Genomic DNA, 21028 nt, shown 5'->3' with positions numbered 1-21028 from the left:
ACGACGGGCGCTACTTGTGTTCCCGGAAATACTGCAGAGTGGGACCTCATGCTTGACAAGAAGTAGAAACGTAAAGTGTGAGAATGACTTCGTTGTTGAAGGTTATGTACGCCAGGAGGATACTGGCAGCATGTGCACGTCAACATTCATCCCTTACAAGTATGTATAATCCTACTATCAGTTTGCTTTTGCTGGTTTTATTTTTCCGAGTAAGTGCCAGCGACTATTTTGCAAGTAACAGTCGACTAGCAACTAGCTAACGTTAGCTAGCTAGCTTATTCTGTCAAACTGGCAATAGTGTATAAATGGTTCAATCCTATTATGAAACAGTTTAGGTAAATGGAGACTTTTTAAGCACGAAAAGTTATGTCTTTGCAATATTGCGTACTGTTCTAACATTGTGAAGTTAATCTTGTCTGGGCGTCCTCATAAAACTCATTCATTCAAGTACATAGATGTTCTTTCTGCAGGTTTGTAACGAAAGGTCAAAATGTATCATGCATGTCGTTAAGAGGCTTTAAATCACAAGGAATATATTTCATTGCAAACATCATACAGTGCACTACCAACACAGATTGCATTCACTCTGTACCTCGAAATTATACACACAGTACCTCATAATGACAAAGTGAAAATGTTTGATATTTTTCCTAATTTATTGAAATTAAAATAAAAAAGCAAAAATATAACATGTAAATAGATATTCACAGCTTTTGCCATGACACAAAAATGAGCTCAGTTGCATCCTGCTTTCACTCATCATGCTTCAGACAAGTTCCAGACTTGGCTGGAATCACCTGTGGTAAATTAAGTTGATTGGACAAGATTTGCCAAACGCTGTGAATATTGTTTTTTTTTATTTTTAATAAATATGCAGAAGTTTCAAACAAACCTTTTTCATTATTTAGGGTTAAGATTTTCACTTTTAGGAGAACAACCAAGTTTTAAGAAATTCACTTTTAACAAGCTGAGTTTAGATAAATTTGACTTTATCATAAGATAAGACTTTATTTATCCCACCGTGGGGAAATTTCAGTTAGCAGCAGCAAAAATACAACCAGCAAGTGCAGATAAAAAGACAGGTAGAAAAAAAAACCCACACAAACGAGTGAAAAAATTACAAATAAGAGAACAATAAGAAATTTGATATTTGTATAAATATTTGTATAAATAAAGAATTAGAATTAAACATTTAATCTTCAAAATTGGCCCGATAACTAATTCATATAACATTGTAGTAGGTGGTGACAAATTTTTTAGCTGACAAGTAATTGAGTAATAGTTACAGCTCTACTGATTAGTCTCCTTTGAATCAGAATACTTTATTAATCCCAGAAGGAACTTATTTAAACATGATTTGATGTTGAAAAATGTTGTAAGTTGGCTTTTGTAGTGAGTCAGGTATGCAGCAAAACCAGGATTCTGAAGCTTTCAATATGTTAAAAATGCTCTTCGTTATATATATATATATATATATATATATATATATATATATTTTTTTTTTTTTTTTTTTTTTTTTAAAAAGGCTGACAGTTTCTTCCTGTTTCTGTATAGCTGAACTGATTGAAAACATGGATAAGAAGGCGACCTGGGACCGCTTTTATGCCGAAAACAACAGGACATCCAGCTTTAAGAACTTTGAGTGGTTCTTTGGCTTCGATTCTGTCCGACACATCATCCTGCCCTATTTGCAGACCATGTCCCACAACAGTGAACTGCTTCGAGTCCTGGATATGGGCTGTGGCACTTCTGCTTTGGGGCCCTGTATATACAAAGACTCTCCTTTCCCTGTCAAGGTGACATGTGCTGACATTTCTCCTGTAGCTGTGCACCTAATGCAAGAACACATCAGAGCCAAGGCTATTCAACCTCAAAATCTTTCTTCTCAGCTGGAGTTTATTGAGCTGGACTGCACACAACTCCACAGTCACTATGGTTGTAGCAGTGTTGACCTTATAGTTGATAAAGGCACCATAGACGCCTTGTTGAGGTCTAAGGAGGGGAAAGATAAGACCTGCCTGGTGCTGAAGCAGTGTATGAAGGTTCTGCGGAGGTCAGGGTCTCTGCTCCAGTTCTCTGATGAGGACCCAGATGCCAGGCTGATGTGGCTGGAGACTGAAGCACAGGAGCAGGGAGTGATGTCAGCCAATGTGGGAGTACAGGAGGTTGGAGACTTAAGAGGAATATTATACTACTGCTATCAAGTGACTCCTCACCCTACTGTTCATTAATAACTGCTGCTTGTGCCGCTGGATGACCTGAATGTTCTTCATTTGAAATTAATTGTTGAATATATGTAAATATTGGATGTGATTGTCAATACATTAATTTACATATAAGGTAGACCTGTGCATATCAATTCAATTTTCAAGTACTCATTTTTTAGATTAACTGTGAGGCAACATTTACTTTTAGATGTAGAATGGCCAGTTTACTGCTCTCATTACTAGTTATCTACTGCCATCTTGTGGCTTGCAGACATACTACCTACTACATTTAGTAAACCATGAGGAAAGTGCAATGTATCAGCAAGGTAAGGAGAAGCAGTAAAATGGTAAGTCTTTTAGCATTGTATGCTATGTTCATTGGTTCGTGGTGGTGCATCAATGTGTATATTGCATTTTGCTACTGTAGATGTTTCAGGTTGACTTAATTTAACTTCTGACATACTATGTAGTAGTATAATCTACAGCAATGCATCATAATTCCACAGGATCATCATAATATTGCAGTCATGTCTTAAAAAATAAAATTTTCCTAAACTCTGAGAAACTCCCAATGCATTTACCAGCTAATCCAGAGGGTTTTAATGAGTTTATTCACTTTATGAAAATAGAATTTTCTCAAGCCATAAAAAAATGTAATCCTTCATTTTATCACTTCCATTTAAAATAAACACATTTGGAGATGCATAGTTTGTAATTAAAAGTAACAACAGACAAATGCAGTGGAGTAAAAAGTGCACTATTTGCTATTTGGATGTAGTTAAAATTCCATTAAATCAGTAACGCAAACCATGACAACTAAGAGCAAATATTTAAAAAAACAAATCCACCATCTTGTTTTTTGTTTCTGAATAGTGACTATAAAGCAGCATGGAGTTAACATTCTCAAGTAAAATACAAGTACTTACTAAAATTAAAACATTTGACACAACAGTGCAGCATAGAGAAAATGATCATCAGTATAAAAGTATTAAGAATTTAATACAGTGCAAAGAATCATATGCAGTCGTCATCATTGTGCACTGCATCTTTTAGTATTTTAAAAGAAGCTAAAGAAGTTCACTGGATCTTCTCCATTTTCCTCCAGACGGGCATCCGTACAGAACGATGGAGGGAGGAGCTCCTGTGGGTCCACAAGTCCGATCACATTGTTGAAGAAGCTGAAGGCGAAAACAGAAAAGAAGCAATAAAAAAAAAGTTGAGGGGGGAGGCATCCAGGAAGACAGAGGTTAGATGAACAGAGAGGCTAAAAGAGGCTTAAGGATCTATGTAATAAAAATAATTCCAAAAATGCAACACACCACTAAGGAAATGATGCTGAATCTTTACAAATGCACTACAGTTCAATGATATAAACAGTTAAGCACCATTGGTAGGTTTTCAATTCTGGTTAAGAGTGTGAAATGTCAGTTTAAACTTTTTTTATCTAAATAATATGTAGTTTTGTTTGCACTTTTCAAAAATATGTAATGGACATGTCAGACTTTTGATATGCACATGAATTAATCCAAATGTATTTAAAATAACTTTAAGAAAGGTATCCAGCATTATTCTGTGACGTTCCTCATATTGACTTTTTAGTAACACATGTATTTGCATAGGGAGAGTCCCCTGCTGACATTTTTATGGGCTCACACTGACCTGGTCACCAGCCATCCAGTTTTCTCAGTGTGAAACAGAGTGCTGACAGGAATGCATCCAAACTCAGTAACAGTGCTCATGTACTTTCCTGCGAATGGGGAAGTGCATCACGAGTTATCAGAGCAAGCGCAACCAGAAAAGCAGGTTCAATAGATAGAAACAAAACAATCACAGCAAGTCATATGTTACATGACAGTAGTCAATTTCCTCCAGTCTGCCTTCACACTACCTGTTCCTTGCTTCATCTTCACTTGTCCTGTCCAGGTGTTGACCAGAAGTCCCTGTCCGATACCAGAGGAGGCACCCAAAATTGCCTGACCCAGCAGAGTTGCATTATCTGGGACTTGAAGTGGGTGGAATTCTCGACACAGCTTTCTCTTGATACAAGTCTGGTTCGCCCTGTCAATCTTGTACATAACACCCTAGAGGACAACATGATACTGTACAGTATTTTGTTGTCTGTTACACTTTTAAATGTGATTAATGGCTACACTGGAATCACCTCTCTGAAGAGTAGGAGTAGATCAAAGTGGTAGGATTTATTGTTGTAATGTACAAACTCATTCAGGTGGATGCGCTTTCCCCATGCATCATAGGAGTACTTGGCATACACCATCAGCTTCTCACTTGCACTTGACTATTTAGTGAAAAAAAAAAAGAATGAAAAGTAATCCAGCAGAAATTTGGTTTATGCAGCTTCCTCAAGTGAAGACTTACCACTGAAAGGGATCCAGTCAGTAGCGGTGGGGAACCTGTTAGAATGAAAGCGGTAGTTGTATGGTTTTAATCTATAGGAACCTCTTAAATAGAGTGTATTACTACAACATACTACAACCATCATATATTCCAAAACACAGAAGACTGATTAACTAGAAAAGCACTTGGAGAGCGCAGACCTCTGCCAAGGCAGATCAGCCCCCCCATCACCACCAAAATGTAATTATTTGTTCCTTGTGCCAGTATCAACATTTCCTGAAAATTTCATCAAAAACCTTCTGTAACTTTTTGAGTTATCTTGCCAACAGACAGACAGACAAACCCCGATGAAAACATAACTGCTGCAAATGTAGAAATCAACCCGTGTTAATCACCTTAAAATATTTGTTGTACTTACGACATTTTGATGGTCTCTGAGCAAGGCAGCCCACTGCAAGGCACACAAGCAGGATGAGGCATCTCATGTTGTCACTTAGCAGATATTTTTACACTGTAGCAACTACCTCAGAGTTCACTTCCTTATAAATACACTATAGAGGATCCAAGTCTGTGTCCGCCTCCAGGTTTTCTGTCAGTCCTCATGAGCAAATACGCCTATCCTGTCAAAATAAAGGTAAAACCTGGTCAGTCAGTCACTGCCAGTTGTAAAATGTATAGCAAAAAATCAAGTTCAGTTCAATACAATAATCTCTAAATGTAAGTCACTTTAAGGTTTGGTAGATCATTAAATCGGGGTCACCATCCACTAGCCGATATATTCCACAAACAACAAATAGAGACGAAATAAGTAGATTTTTTTGGTGGTGAATTGTTTCTTTTACGTACAATGAGGGATTATTAAAAAAAGACCTGGTATTGCAAGCCAACAGTGATTTGTCTTTAAATCACAATACAGACTCAACACATTTTTGAGCTGTAGTTTATGGCTATTGAAGTCAAACACTTGATCATAGAGTCTTTTTATTTTCCACAGCATGATCTGTAAGAAATATGTCTCTCATTTTAGGTATCTTAAATGGGGGATAAATTGTATATATTTTTAGGTAACTGAAATAATAGACGGGGCTAGATAAAGGTAGTTTTTACTCAACTAAATGTAGCTATATGGTTGGTAAAGGTATTTTTGGACAATAAAAAGTTTTAGTCTGGTCTAGTTCCATTTTGTCATTGAACATAAATGAGGAAATGATTATGATCCAAAAAGCATTTAATATACACAGACTACATTTTAACCTTTTTAGTTTATATAATGTCACTCACTGATATCATATGGTTGTTGCCTTGTTGTTTACCCCTATTGTGAGAGAATTTTATAAACCTGCTCACTTACACAATTTATTATATTTTGATCATTTTTTTTGCTTCTCTTTGGCTTATTACACAATAAAATAACAAAACCTCATATTTTACATTAATTCAATGTTTCATTTAGTTCTCTGACTGAGTAGCATACTCTCTTGTTTCTTTTTTCAATTGTCTCTTTAAATCAATAATCACATCAAATAGAAAGATTTTTTAATTAGAAAAGATTATATGTGGAATATGAGTTTGCAACAGTAATAGATTGTAACATTTCAGTTTACTTTTCTAAGTGAAACTTATGGCAGTAAGGTCAAAATTGTGTAACCTCACATTCATATTTATTCATATAACCTGAAAGGCTTCTGTATACTGTAGAGTGGTTTGTATATTTCATTACACAGATGTACAAAAAAAAGTCTGTATTAATAAAAGATTTCACATCACATTCATTAGTGGAAAAAGACAACCTTCCTGTTTAATAAGCAGCAATGTTGGTATATACACCCACGCTCATTATAAAGACTTTTAATCGTATACGTGTGTGCCATGTGGCAATGCCATGATTCACTCGATCAACTTTATTGTGAAGGTTTGAGATATTAGTTAAAAGAAATGCTCAGTGTTTGTTGTGGAACAAGCTGAAGATATCCACTGGCTGGCTCTGAGGCTTCATCATTGCAGCTTTGCAGAAATCCGGAGGAATAAACACACCAGGGTCTGTAATCCCAACAACGTTGTCAAAGTAGCTAAAAAAAAAAAAGGCATATAGTGATATTAGCTTTCTGCCCAATGTATAGAAGCACACATATACACTCATGGTCACTCTTTCCTAATGTAACAAAGCAGTTTTAGGTGATGTAGGACCTCAGAGATGTACAACACCTAATCTAACAACTATTTACTTTTAAAGTGTAAAAATAAAACTATATAATTCTATTAGATTTATGCTCATTTCCATTATCTTTCTAAAAGTGAAGTCCACTCGGATACTAAGCAAATAACAATAAAACAAAGTAAAAATATGACATTTCTTCATAAATAATGATAAGAAAGGTGTTATTTTTGTTAATTCACTTGTAGTTTTACTTAACTGACAGAAGTACAAACAATGGAGCATCAACCATAGGCATTTGCCCAATCATGATCACCTCCACTGCAGCCAATTAACCTAGTAACTGTAGAAGTTTACACAACAGTCTTACCTGTAAATGGTATAAACCTGTCAGGCTTATTTTGTGCCTGTCCAACCTTTTTTTTTTGGACTGTGTTGGAGACATTAAAAGCTAAACCACTTCTTCTTTACATATGCAATTATAAAGTTTCAAGCTTAATGAACAAATCCCAGATTTTAGTTTTTAATCGCACTTTGGAAAATCTCCAAACAGTTCTGGAAATGCAGTTTGGCTTTTGTATCATTCCAAACTATGATGTATATTATCAACAAAGCGAGCTTTAGCTGTTACTATTACTGTTTGCTTCTGCTTTTTGCTTTGTGCACTTCTAATTAAGACTTACTTGATCACCATCCATCCATAGTCAGCAGTATGGAACAGATAGTTGACAGGAATGCACCCATACTCTGTAACTGTAGTCATGTACTTTCCTGGGGGGTGGGGGCAGCAATGACAAAAATATGTTGATAAATAAATGATGAATGAATAGATGAAAATGTAGGATAATCTAAATTTAACATGCTCTCACCCCCAAGCTCAGGCATTTCTCCTGTCCAAGTGTTGACCAGGAGGCCAGCTCCAGGTGCAGACGAGGTGCCTACAACAGCTTGACCCACAAAAGATGAATTTTTGGGAACTCCCAAGACGAAGAAGTCTGCCTTCAGTGGCTTCTTTTCGCACGTCTTGTCATGATCATGAATCTCGTACATTACCCCCTAATAGACAGAAGTCAGAAGATTAGGGTGTTGATCAGGTGAGCATTTTAAGAAACTTTTAAGTGCAGTTTACACATATTTCTGTGCAGCCATTTGCTAGGAGTTAATATGCAAGCTTTGGTCACCTCTCTGTAGAGCAGAATAGCGTCATAGTTGAATGTCTTATTCTCATATATTCCCAACTCAAAGAGGCGCATGCGTTTTCCCAGTGCGTCATACACGTATTTGCCATAGGTCCAAACTTTTTCATTCTGTGTGGACTGGAAATGCAATGTGATGTTTACATCTGCTGACATCATTATCATCTGACATTTTTCAATTACTCTTAATCATTTTGTGTGTCTACATGTGCTTACATAATCCTCTTAGAAACAATAAACACTTACCACAGTGAAGGCTCCGGAGAGCAAAGGAGGACTTTCTGTTGACAGAATAGTGAGAATGCATATTTTAATTCTAATAACAAAAATACATATTTGTCACAGTAAGTCAGCATTCAATAACAAACTTCAACATTACAGTCAGCTGTGAAAATATCAGCATGTATCGGTACAGACAAAGCACATGAGCACACAATAAGGACTGAGAGCATCCCTCTTGTCTCTGTAAGTACTCACCGCATGGTTTTGGCTTCTGGGCCAGGCAACATGCCAGTAAGCAAGTCAGTACTGCCAAAAGTCTCATGTTGTAGACTTCAACACACCACTTCAAGTGTAGCTGGTTACACAGTCCTCTGAGAGCAGAGTCACTTCCTTATAAACTCTGACGCTGAGGCTCCAGGAGGAAAGTCCAGCCTCCAGCTTTTGATTTAAGCCCGGTCACTAAATGAAAGTCAAGTTCCTGAGCATATATGAAGGAGTGATTGGACTTAAATTAAGATAAGAGGTCAAAACTACCTGTATTTTCTTGTTGAAGGGCATCCATTTCACTTTGTGAATGCTGAAATGGTTTGTTTTTCACACACTTTGTACAAAAATCTAGCATCCACAGATTGTACAAGACATCAGACATCACTATATAAAATAATCCCTACCTTTTAGTTGATTATGTCCAGAAAATGTAAGTTTAATTTTTATGTGCAGACGCAAAGGCTGAGGGTTGTGCACAGTGGGTGAGGGGTAAAGAATGTTGTTTGTGTTCACAACATAAGAAAACTGATAAAGCCTGAACTGGACTTGAGGAGCATGGAGTGGAGGTGCTTTGCTCTATCTGTGACATCAGTGTCACATGATTTGTAGGTGTGTAACTACAGTGCATACAGAATTATCACAGAAATCACCTTGATCACTGATATACTTAAGAAAACAAACACACTTAAAAGTTTGGTAACATAATTTTTGAGGACAGAGGTAATTTATTTCCATTATACAATATTTTATTATATTTTAATTATAAGTCTTTGAAAAACATAACCTTTAAGTCACACTGTTTTCAGAATATTATAGTATTATTGCTACTTGTCAGTTACTGTGGTTCGCAGGTATTTTATTGATTAAAATGTTTTCGTGTGCTATAAATCTAAAAAAATACAATGAAAAAGAAATGAACATTTAAGATTTGCATACCATTTGTCATTTCTGTAGCTATGCTTTCGTTGTTTTGCCAGTTCTATAGGCTAATGTGTTGACATAAATCACTAATGTAACAGGTTACATGACATTGAGGTCGCATGTTCAACAAAAAGCATGATCAGTGACATCACTATTTTTTGTCACCTGACTGGGAGCCTTTTTGTCATGTAAGCCCAGCTTTCTCAACTAGTTTGTAGTGAGGCAAAGTTCAGTTACAAATTTGTTTCAAGTAGGCTGTGATGAGTGAAAAAAACTAGCAGGTTGTCAACTAAATTAAGCAAATACTTGATTGAAAGGTGCTATAGGCAAGATGCAACATGAATATAACCCCAAGTGTGTTAAATATGGATTTACAGACACTGACAGTGAAATGGGACTGAAAACAAAGTTTGAGACTAAAATATTAAATATCAAAACATAAATCTTATTTAGAACAGAGACACAAAGTTTTTACACTAAATATGTTACTAAAGCTGGGTTTGCGGTCCATAAAGGTGAAATAATTTTGTTTTCAGACAGTCTTTTTATTCTTATTTATACAAATCAGTATCACCTTTGACTGGGTACAATGATTATATACTGAGTCCCAGTTACACTGTATCCATCAGTAATAAAATCAGTGTCACAATCATTTCATCAGCAGAGGTAAAAATATTTTATTCCAACTTTATGGGCAACAGTGGATTTTGTGTCCAAATTTCAATGTGCAGCTTTTGTACATTTCTGTATTTTGTTCATTTATATCACGTCACTCACAAATAGACTACATTTGATAAGAGTGATTATATTCATGCTTTGACTTACATTTGGATGTGCTCCTTTTTCCCATGTTACTTGATTGTAACAAAGTAAAGGAGACAATAAAGGGGTGAAAACAGAATAGGCCATAGCTCATCAGATCTACATTGTCCTGATGGAGGGAAAATTCTACATGTTCTACTTTATTCACTGTCTCAGGTGCTTCATATGCTGCTCAGCCAGTCAGACAGCAATCCGATCATCTCATGCAGGAACAGTAACTAACAACAAAACATTTTGCAGTCATATCATTTTATTAACAATATATTGTGTATGTTATGTATTTACTTTCACTTTTTAACAAAAATGTTAATTTCTATGAGCTTTAAGAAAATAATGTGTTTTTTCCTCCACTCTTTATGGTCCCTCAACCTTCCTTGAACCATGAGTGTTCACTGTGTGAAGAAAAAAACACCAACCTATAAACTGCTCTATAATAAACACCATAAGCAAGTTTAATTATTAAGCAGCAGCAATAGACATTTACAGCAGTGATCATCCATTGGTCATTAGTTGTAGCGTATTTTTCTGTTTCTGGATTCGTCAGTGCATTAAACTCATTTAAAGGCTTTGAAATAAAAAGTATCACCTTAATAGACTGAACATAATTGTACATTTATTGTTAACTTAAAACATCCAAGGAATAACTTGAGGCTCTCTGGCCAGTGGAGGTAGTCCGAGATGATCACAAATGTCATTACACTCTGGTCCATGTTGCTGTTTCAAAAAGTCCCTCAGGCCTCTATCAGCAAAGTTAGAGGGGCCCTTGGGGGTCTTGATAGAATGAATCTGAGGATCAGTCAAGTAGGTCAGTCCTTTGCCATTAGCTGTGACCCAGCCTATTAAAAAAAAGGAGTAAATACTTTAACAGCTAAAACAAACACACATCGATAGCAGTACCACTACTTTTTCCACATGATGTAAAGACGTAAAGTTGTTAGAGATTGATTTCAGTGATCAGCACGCACCTTGGAGGTCTACAACAACTTCCTGGCAGTCAGAGAACAGATAGGTGAAATGTCCAAAGGCCAGGCCATATTTCGTAGCCTGAAACCTCATGTCTTTCTTTATAGTGTTGTTGGTCAGTTTGACAAAGTCTCCCAGCATGTAGGGCTCCACTGTCACACAGCCCACTATCTTATTTCCCTGCAGGATCTTTTAAAAATGGAGAAAATGCACAGTCATTTCAAGCCTATATGTCCTTGACACAATTATTTTACATAGTGTACTGAGTCCAGCTGAAGTGTAAAACAGAGGGTGTGCCCTTTTGTTGTAGCTCAAAGATTACACAATGTTTTTTCAAATGGTTAGTGCTAAGTGTGGCCTTTAGTATGTGGGCTAAAATTGCTCAGTAATTAATGACTTTTTTTTAATCTGATTCCATTAAGGAAGAGCAAAGAGGATTAAAAATACTTGCTGTTAAGCTTTTCCTTCCTTCAGTTACTCTTAAAAGTTCTTATACTGCCATGTAGACTCATAACCAAGAGGATAACTTCCTCTCACCATCGTGTAGAGTGTATGTGGATATGTTAACAAAAACTATTCTAAATACGCCCTGAGGCAAAGCTTTGTGAATTCTTAAAATATAATTTTAATGAAACATCTGCTGTATCTACTCTTCCCAAATTAACAAAACTTTTATCAGTTCAACTTTTGGCGTGTTTTTAATTAACTTTGCTCTGACTATTCTGCTCTCACCAATAGTGCTTCTGATGGAATGAAGAAGATCTGAGCCATGACCTCTTTGTCATACAGACTCTTGTTGAATTCAGTCACATAGTACTGGGCCGTCATCTGTCTCTCTACATCTTTCAGGTGGAACTGGATCTCCTTTGGGTTCTTGTAGTCTTTCCCGACATAGCTAAAGACAAAAATACAATAATTAAGGGAGCACAGATTAGCATTTGGAGAATAGGCCTACAATTTACACTTGCTTACCTGCTTAATCTCTCCTCCTGATGTAAAAACTGTACCCATATTGCCGTTCTCTGAGTGCCTTCCTTATTCATTGGCTCTCCGATATACACACAGGTCTCCCTGGCTGTCCATAGTCCTGTGGCCTTGGAGAACTTCAGATGAAGGGCATCTAGTAAGCACGGCATTCAGACATTTACAGACAGTGTCAATCAACATTTCTTGAATCACAACATAAAACTTGAGGATTTTTATTGAATTATTTACAACAGGCTAAAATGACAAAATCTTACTGTGGGCAGTTCTGTGTGTTTTGACTTTAAACTGTGTCTTGTCACTGTTCAACCTCTTCAGCAAACACTCATGACAAACCCCAGCCAAGAGGGCATGGTAGTCCTGCTCTTCAAGAAAATACTGTTTCTCTAGAGCTCTACTATCCACAAAGCTATGCATAAGGCAGCTGTAGCACTGAGGGTTCCTTGCATCTTTAGTCTGAGTGCCTTCATTGCGTGAGGGTTCACTATGATTTTCCATCACCATCTCAAATGAACTCTCTGAGGATCTGTCAGTAGAAGCACATTGTTCTGGGTTTGGCTGTGGGAGTATGTACGTGTTCTTGATAGCATGGTTTTCAGTTACAGCGTGTTTTTCACTGTCCACATTCTGGTCCAGATGTTGAGGCTTGGTTGCAGCATTTTGTTCACATGCAGTTGTGTGGTTATTGTACATGGGATCCTGAGCTGAATCAGCATATTCAGAGTCAAGTGTGTCCATAAGGAAGAAACTCCCACTGGACTCTGATGACTCGCTGCTTCCTGCTTTTGGTAGACTAACAGTCTGTGGCTTTCTAACTGTCGGGGAGATTTGGTCAGCTGAGATTTTCTCCCATGATGACTGGGAACTAAAACTGTCACCAAGGGAGCTGGAGGATGTTCTGAGAGTAAGCTGGGATAAGGACTGTACTGGTCCTTCTGCTTTTGTCTGGTTGAAAGCCACAGCACCAGCATCAGCGATACAATCCTCCTCACTCCCGAGTGTTTCTATTGCAGCTTCTATCAGTTCAAATTTTTCTGAATCACTGCTTGCATTGGAAGGGGAAGTAACAGGTGTTGCGGATCTTGGGACAGTAGAGGAACTCACACCAGGATTACAAACAAGCAAGTCTCGCTTCTTGTTTTTATCTGCACAGTGTAGCTCACTGTCTGACCTTTCATTGTCATCCTCAGTGGTCAGAAGGCTGTGGGTGCTAACATGTTCAACAGCAGCATCACCACTGCCTGTGTAGCCACTGCTGCTAGGCTGAGGAGACCTTGAACCGCTTAAGGAGACTTTCTGCCATGAAGATCCAAGCTCATCAGTGCTCCCCAGGTCAGACTTTTGACATGAATGAGCACAAGATGATTGAGAACCTGTCTTCTGAGGCATCTCTTCACTGGATGTGTTTTTTGGCCCTTCACAAGGTTTAGTATCACAGTCTGTGTCTTGATAACCCATGGTTGTTCCAAGTGATGTTATACAAAGCCTTCTTCCATCGGTCTCCTCTTCAGCCCCCTTACAGCGTTTGGAAGTGGTCTCACACAAGGACTCATGATACTTTTGGAATCTTTGCATTACTTTGGTGAAACCCTCCAGAGTGAAAGTAACTGGTGTGTCTTGGATGCTTCTGTAGCTGTCAGGGATAAAAGACCCAGTGTCTGAATTCAGAAAAGGCTCTACTCCTAAGAGAAGCTTCACCTGACCAATGAGGTTCATGATTTGAGTACACATGCTGTCTTTATCTTGATTCTCTGCATGGCAGTAATCATAAAAGAGTCCAAGAGCTATCTGGCAGGCTTCTTTTGCCTGCTCCATGGCCTTACGAGTGCGGAGCCATTTGTGAACGACGGTGAGGGAATAGGCAGCTTTGAGGAAGGTGTGAAGCTCCTGTTTGCTGGTGACAAGTTCACCTTCCGCTTTGGTGAGGAGGCCAATCTCAAAGGCCTCTTTAGCCTGAAGGAGGAAGGACTGCCTTTGAGAAGTGGGGCACTTCACTGAGAAGCTGTACGATACCAAGCAGGTGCCCTGAGTCGCCTGGGGAAGAAGACGAGTTGGTCAGATAGAAGTATGACGGAGCACCATTCTCACCTCTATTAGATATTTGTGGCCTCTCATTCACTACTTCACTTAAGTTTGACACTGTGATTTTTTTTCTTGGATGTCAAGTAGAAGCACTGCATCACAGCCAAGTAAATAAATCAACGTACCACATTGGTCAACACAGAAAGGGAAGTGTACTGGCTGTATACTACTGCCATCTTAGCTGCTTGAGCCGCTGAAAGGAGACGATGACTGCCATCCCCAAGTAAAGACTGTCCAAAAAATAAAAAAAAGTCTAAACATAAAAACACAACAATCATGACCTGCTTTCTAGCAACAAATATTATTCCAGTTATACTCACCAAATCAATATCTGGATTACTTTTAAAAGCATGGAAATCGTCATCATTCATAGACACCAATATGTTCGCTAATAAGCAAAGCGAGGTTCCAATACCCTTTAAAATTTAACAACATGTAAAGAAAAGGCTTAGAATAATATTTAAAGTATATATGCTTATAGACTGATCACATTCATGCACTGTAACAGAAATCCTACCTTTTTATCAGGTTGAGGAAGTGCGTAGTAACCCACCAAAGAAGCCCAGATCAGCTCAGCAGCCTCCAGCCACAGGCCTGACACAAGAGTCACACATGTCGAATAAAGTATGTATCGGCAACAGACTGAAATTGACAGTTTTTCTTGATCTCATTCAAAAACATTTTCTCACCCAGCTTTTGTAAAATCATTCCTCGCACTTGAACACTAACAGCCTGCACCAGAGCCCTGTCACTGTCAGACTGATACACCCAGCAACCTGTGTAATAAAAGAGACTCTACTATTGATGTACAAGATTATTCAGTGAAGCCAGTAAAGGGAATTCATTGGAACCTACCTATATCTCCACTGTTGTTAATGAGATTACTGAGTATGTATTCGGCCTTCTCCAGCTTGCCTGTAATAATATAATAATAAGTTAGTCATAACATTCATTACATTCTCAAGACAGTGATTAGGGTGGTGGTGGGCTAATAGTCAGGATTTTAGTAAAGAAAAAACTAAAGATCCAAGCCCAGCAGACCCATATGTCTACACTATACCAGAGTTCAGATGGACCCTGGCCTGTCGAATGACCAGCTGAGGGGCTAAAGGAACGTCACGGTGGTGTGCGTGAAGCAGCTTGGTGATCTTCAGCAGTCGGGTGGACTCATCTGTCCAGTAAAGGAAACGGTCCATTAAGAAAGCAACTGACAGAGCTGAGTGCACCTCCTTAGCCACAATGGAAGCCTTTAGAAAGGCCTGGAAACACGACACACAGTAAAAAGATGGTGTAAATTATAGTATACACTATGCTCTGATGGGTAATGATCAACATTACTTTGCAGTGATTATTACCAGTAACTGAGGAAGGTGCTGTCTTATAAGGTCACTCAGGTTGGTTTTGTCATTGGCACCAACTGCCTGCTTGTACTGCCACTTCTCTGGCACAAAAGGCCACTTCATTTCTATCGCCTCTTGCAGAAGAGAGGCCAGTTCTGCACATAGTCCCTCTGCATAAAATAAGGGGAAGTAGAATTTAACAGATACAATACAGGGAATAAAGGACAGAGAATACAGAACTTGAACAAAAGGAAAACTTTTTGCAGAAGTGATTATGGACACTCACTTGTTTTTGTGTCCATTTGACATAGCTACATTTAAAAGGGTAACAATAATAAAATAAACATTCAAATACTTGCACAAATACATCATCTTTTTCTGACATTTGGCACACATGTAAATGTGGAGTACATATAAAATCATTCATTCATTCATTATCTGAACCCGCTTCATCCTCACTAGGGTCACGGGGGTCGCTTGGAGCCTATCCCAGCTACATAGGGGCGAAGGCAGGGTACACCCTGGACAGGTCGCCAGTTCATTGCAGGGCTGACATATAGAGACAAAGAATCACTCTCACATTCACACCAACGGGCAATTTAGATTAACCTATTAGTGCATGTCTTTGGATGGTGGGAGGAAGCCGGAGTACCCGGAGAGAACATGCAAACTCCACACAGAAAGGTCCCACCCCCTGTCGACTGGTGTTGGAATCGAACCCAGGACCTTCTTGCTGTGAGGCATGAGCGCTAACCACTGCACCACCGTGTCGCCCACATACATACACATATAAAATCGTATACCAAGTATTTTAACTTGCTTTAAATAGGTAAAACTCTCAGTGATAGCCCTAGTTTGGCATAACCTTACAGATTAAACTACAGAATACCATATAATAATAGAAGAAATATCAATAACAACAATATGAAACCAATATATATACCAATTTTACAATTTAACAAACCTAATGCATGCTTTTAATAAAAACTTTTAAAGTATTCTTGAATTTTTTTTTTTGACAAGCCTTATTTGCAATTGACTGATTAACCTATAGACACCCAGTGTTACTTTTGGGGCAGTTCCCATATGAATTTTTCTCTCTTTTTAACCTTTCTTATGTGTTATATCTCCATTTACTATAATATCCTGTGTATTTTGTGTGGTTTTTTTATTGGTAGTTTTTTTTTTTTAAGTGAAAATCTGGTATTTTCCTATATTTAATTTGATTTCCTTGTTCACTATGGAGCCTCTGAACATCCAAATGGGTCATATCTGATGACCATGAACAGATGACAAACTGCATTTTACACCAATTATTTACATGGATTGATGGAATTAGTGGATCAACAGGTATTAAACCGTTTACATCACTAGATAGTTTTGGTTAACAGTGGGTGTTTTGGTCTTTATGGGTTAACATTACTTGATGCCACATTATGTTATAATCAGGTGTAACTATAGATTATTACATGAAAGGCAGATTAAATATCAATGTCTCTATTCTCTAATGAGTATTTAAGTATTTTCTCTTCAATTTTACCTTTGATTTTGTAAAGAAAGGAAAAACAACAAATGAGGGTAGCATTTGCCACTGGTGACCAAAAGCATGTACTGATGTAAAATATTTAATAACTTTTGAGCCACTAAAGCTATCTATACATTTAAATAATTCAGGGGCAATGCAGTTTCTTAGCTTTTCAGCAACATCAGATATGCCTTTTTTGGACGTTGAGAGTTCCAGCACTGAACATGGAAACCAGTGTTTTTCAACTTTGAGGTTGTGACCCAACATGGGGTCGCTTGGAATTCAAATGGGGTCACCTGAAATTTCTAGTAATTGATAAAATAAAAAAAAACAAAAAAAAACCAAACTTATTAATAAAATATATGGTGAGTTGAGAGAGACAATCCCAATACATAAAAGACATGACAAACTCTGAAGCTGAAACTGAAGCACTGTGGTACTGTTTATCTTTCAAATGTTCATTGTGGTCGGTTTCAGATGCTGCAGCTCTTTCATAATTCATAGTTTGAGTTATTGTTTGTTCAGTATTAATTGTCAGCCTTGTAAATACAAGCTGGACTGACTGTACATATCCTGACCAAGGAAAATCAAATTCTCACTTCGTGCAATAATCTGCACCTGGCTTTTCTGCCTCCGTCCATAATAATATACATTATATAGCTTAAATGTCATCTAAAATTAACGTTTATGTGCAACGTAGTATAGCAAACTATTACATGATCAAAAACAAAATAATTTTAGCCAAAAAAACCCCAAAACTATCTGTTCTAAATGACTGAGGTCGCCAGAAATTTGTGGTGTTAAAATGGGGTCACAAGCCAAAAAAATGTTGGGAACCACTGATGTAAACACTGTCATCTTCTGCAACATTGATTCAACAATAAAACCAGTGTAGTGTGACATGACAGTGGTTGTAGATGCTTGTTTTATGTTCAGTCAATGATATATTTTGCTGAAAAAGTCACTTATTCTACAGTTATCTCTGTTTTGATGTAATAACCTTTGAATTTGCTCTGAGCTTTGATTAGCATCTGCATGATCAGTAAATTAAGCACAGGAAAATACCTGATTTTCACTGAAAAACGCAAAATGCAGAGGATAATATTTAAATGGGGACGATGAAAGGAAAAGTCGTGGAAAATTTGTTTGGAAGTCGCCATAAAACGACTTCAGAGGTTTAACAGCTTAAGAACACTTCAACCCAAATACTCATTAAGGTCCCATACTGATGCAATGCACATTTTTATGCTTTTAGAAGGTTTCAGTTCTTATGACTACCTGCCTAAAAGAACCTACAGTCATGGAAAAAATTATTTGTCCACCCGTGTTTTCTTCAATTTCTTGTTCATTTTAATGCCTGGTGCAACTGAAGGTACATTTGTTTGGACAAATATAATGATAACAACAAAAATAGCTCATAAGAGTTTAATTTCAGAGCTGATATCTATCCATTTTCCATGTTTTCTTAATAATAACCAAAATCACTTCAGTTCTTTTATCAATAGCTATGGCATTGTACCGCCGAAAACAGTGCTTTTAGGCATTCTATGTTTTCTTTTCTGTCTGTTTTAGTCACATGATACACACACGAGTTAGTAATTGCATAACCATTGTTTTTCATGACTTTTGATGGAATTTTTTTCGTGACTGTATGTGGTAGACTATATTGTACAATACTAATTTCAGATCCTCGTCTCACTTCCATGTGAAAACTTCCCACATAGCACCATCTTGTGTCTGACCTCTGCAGCTGTAGAAGCTCAGTCTCTGGGTTTCAGTGGGCTGGTCAGGCTGCTCAGCCACAGCATTCAGGCAGTCATCCAGTAAACTCCCCACCACCTGGCTGTCCATTCTGGTGAACAGATGCTGATGTTCTTGCTGCTGATGAAGTGATGAAGAGATTTTCACTCTTTTCTTTCAAACTTTTCCCTACTGTATCCTGCTTTGGGGTGATTTAAGACAGGGATTTCCAAAGTGACAAGACAAATGGGAAGGACTGCAACATATATCATAGTCTGCTTGTTTCACTTTCAACATAGTGAATTAACTGGTTGGAAACACAATCTCAAATCAACCATTATTTAAAAAAAAAAAAAAAAGGATAAAAAACACTATACTGTACTACAATGTACCATTCCAACACTATGTATTTAGGAGTGTATTTAAATTTACTTACTTATTTTTTTTATTTTAAAGATGATACTTTTAAGTTTTAAGATGTATTTATGATCATACAATTATCACAGAAACACATTATCAGCTTAAAACATACAAAGCAATACACAATATTTAATATCATGACAAACTAAGGTCTAAAGTACCATAATCAATGTAAAAACACTCAGCAACTTTAGTTTACTAAGAAATTAAAATACACACATGTATAGAATGTGAATCAATGGGAAATTAAATTGGAATTCTGGAAACAATGACGTAAATGTATACCTACAATGATAGTTGATTCTGTTAAAATCCCAGAGAAATAAAAGCATTCACTTCATTTTCCCGTTGGTTTTTCGTGCTCTGTGTTTGTTCCTGGTTGGGCAGGGCTATAAGATGGTGACTTCAAATGCTGTCGGAAATATGATAAACCCTTGCAGTATATGACGGTGGATGGTAGTTATTGAATAGCCTGTACAAATGAATGCAAAACAGATGAGGTAGTGTCTGACAAACTAGATCATGACAAGGTAACTCCTACATATTTGCTATTCCAAAAAAATAAAAAGAAAGAAAAAAACTACTTTAACCATTAGGCTATTCTGATACATGGTCTGGTAGTAGGTTATTATATAACAACCTAAGACCATGACCCAATCAAGATTTAATAATATGATGAATAATATTTAGGCTAATTATGTTATTCACTGAGTACTTTTTTAGTATGTCTACTCTAAATAGATTGAACCAACCAACTTTTAGCATAAACAGCCAGGACAAATTATTTGTAGAAAAAAAAAAAAGAGGTTATTGCAAGGGAGTAGGTTTGATTCTGACATTGGTGGGGACATAAAAGTGCTCCAAGGCAGCACTCCTGAAAGTTGATGTTTTTTTGCATTTGTGATCATAATTTCACATCATGTAGAGCTGATCAAACAAGCAAACAATCATAGTCAGTTGGTTCTAGCTATTTTGGCACCGTAGGGGAGATATGAATTTGGTGCCCCCCCCTTAAAAAACACACACATGCACACAAACACACATACATGGGGCGGGGTCACGAAGAGGAGATACATGAAGCATGAGAGGAGATGCACAAAGCAGCCAGCAGTAAACCACATAGAAACATATATCAAACAGCCAACTAGCAGTAAACCATATAGAAACATAAATAAAATCAGATAGAAACATTTATAAACCAGCCAACTAGCAATAAACCATATAGAAACCACACAGAAACATTTAGAAACCAAATAGAAACATATGTAAACCAGCCAACCAGCAGTAAACCAGATAGAAACATATATCAACCACATAGAAATATATATAAACCACATAGAAACATACATAAACCAGATATAAACACATATGAACCAATCCATCAGCAGTAAACCACACCTTAGCAGATATCTCATATCTTAATCATCTACAGTTCCATCATTAGCCAACTTTGCTTCATTTCAGTTCAGCTAGCTGTTGCTAGCAACATAAAATGTTTTTTAACATTATTAAAGGTTACATCCCTCTATAATTGGATTACTTTTCTGCCTCCTCTTTTCTCTCCTCTTCTAAACTGTGCAGCTAAGCCCTTGGAAGGCCTTTTCATGGTGATAAACTCTCCATTCTTTACCTGGATGCTTGGTACAACACCTGTCTGATTGTCATTCAGCTCCACTCTGTCTCTGTCACTCACACACACAGTGAGCACCGGTCTGGGAGAGCTCACCTGAGAAATTACAGGGGGGTTGTTGTTTGTTTGTTTTTTCCCTCTCGTTTCTTTATTTTTAAGACAATTAATGAGAAATTATCATGTTATCAGTTATCAGCCT

At 37.3% G+C, this 21028-nt stretch overlaps 4 protein-coding genes across 8 annotated transcripts; 1 reads left to right on the top strand and 3 right to left on the bottom strand.

Annotated features, from left to right (window-relative positions):
• The first annotated feature begins 30 nt into the window (after positions 1-30).
• On the top strand, positions 31-5363 carry LOC115438685 (citrate synthase-lysine N-methyltransferase CSKMT, mitochondrial-like). Its single transcript, XM_030162457.1, has 2 exons — positions 31-159; positions 1555-5363. The coding sequence occupies exons 1-2, from the start codon at positions 84-86 to the stop codon at positions 2229-2231; spliced, it is 753 nt and encodes a 250-aa protein (XP_030018317.1). The 5' UTR covers positions 31-83; the 3' UTR covers positions 2232-5363.
• On the bottom strand, positions 2800-5087 carry LOC115438690 (ependymin-like). Its single transcript, XM_030162469.1, has 6 exons — positions 4981-5087; positions 4584-4618; positions 4369-4503; positions 4096-4288; positions 3867-3954; positions 2800-3385 (listed from the first exon to the last, which is right to left on the bottom strand). Exons 1-6 carry the CDS (start codon positions 5045-5047, stop codon positions 3265-3267), a joined length of 639 nt encoding a protein of 212 aa, XP_030018329.1. The 5' UTR covers positions 5048-5087; the 3' UTR covers positions 2800-3264.
• A 926-nt stretch (positions 5364-6289) lies between the features above and the next one.
• On the bottom strand, positions 6290-8902 carry LOC115438687 (ependymin-like). 4 transcript variants are annotated; one of them, XM_030162465.1, is made up of 7 exons: positions 8807-8902; positions 8391-8594; positions 8160-8194; positions 7899-8033; positions 7587-7773; positions 7401-7488; positions 6290-6631 (listed from the first exon to the last, which is right to left on the bottom strand). In XM_030162465.1, the coding sequence occupies exons 2-7, from the start codon at positions 8455-8457 to the stop codon at positions 6502-6504; spliced, it is 642 nt and encodes a 213-aa protein (XP_030018325.1). In that variant the 5' UTR covers positions 8458-8594; positions 8807-8902; the 3' UTR covers positions 6290-6501. The 4 variants fall into 4 exon arrangements, with proteins under 4 accessions (XP_030018325.1, XP_030018326.1, XP_030018327.1 ...); XM_030162466.1 differs by having other exon boundaries at positions 8391-8613; positions 8807-8888; XM_030162467.1 differs by having other exon boundaries at positions 6290-6636; positions 7406-7488; positions 8391-8884.
• A 1110-nt stretch (positions 8903-10012) lies between these two features.
• Positions 10013-19572, bottom strand: alpk1 (alpha-kinase 1). 2 transcript variants are annotated; one of them, XM_030162445.1, is made up of 14 exons: positions 19489-19572; positions 18782-18920; positions 15530-15684; positions 15235-15433; positions 15030-15089; positions 14864-14950; positions 14692-14768; positions 14495-14590; positions 14300-14404; positions 12350-14126; positions 12081-12228; positions 11841-12003; positions 11111-11297; positions 10013-10981 (listed from the first exon to the last, which is right to left on the bottom strand). In XM_030162445.1, the coding sequence occupies exons 2-14, from the start codon at positions 18888-18890 to the stop codon at positions 10770-10772; spliced, it is 3375 nt and encodes a 1124-aa protein (XP_030018305.1). In that variant the 5' UTR covers positions 18891-18920; positions 19489-19572; the 3' UTR covers positions 10013-10769. The 2 variants fall into 2 exon arrangements, with proteins under 2 accessions (XP_030018305.1, XP_030018304.1); XM_030162444.1 differs by lacking the exon at positions 19489-19572 and having other exon boundaries at positions 18782-18959.
• Positions 19573-21028: the final 1456 nt, after the last annotated feature.

The sequence above is a fragment of the Sphaeramia orbicularis genome, chromosome 18 (genome assembly GCF_902148855.1).
Source record: "Sphaeramia orbicularis chromosome 18, fSphaOr1.1, whole genome shotgun sequence".
Classification (NCBI taxonomy): Eukaryota; Metazoa; Chordata; class Actinopteri; order Kurtiformes; family Apogonidae; genus Sphaeramia; species Sphaeramia orbicularis.
The sequence above is the reverse complement of the archived record's forward strand: the minus strand, read 5'-3'. Positions and strand labels throughout refer to the sequence as shown.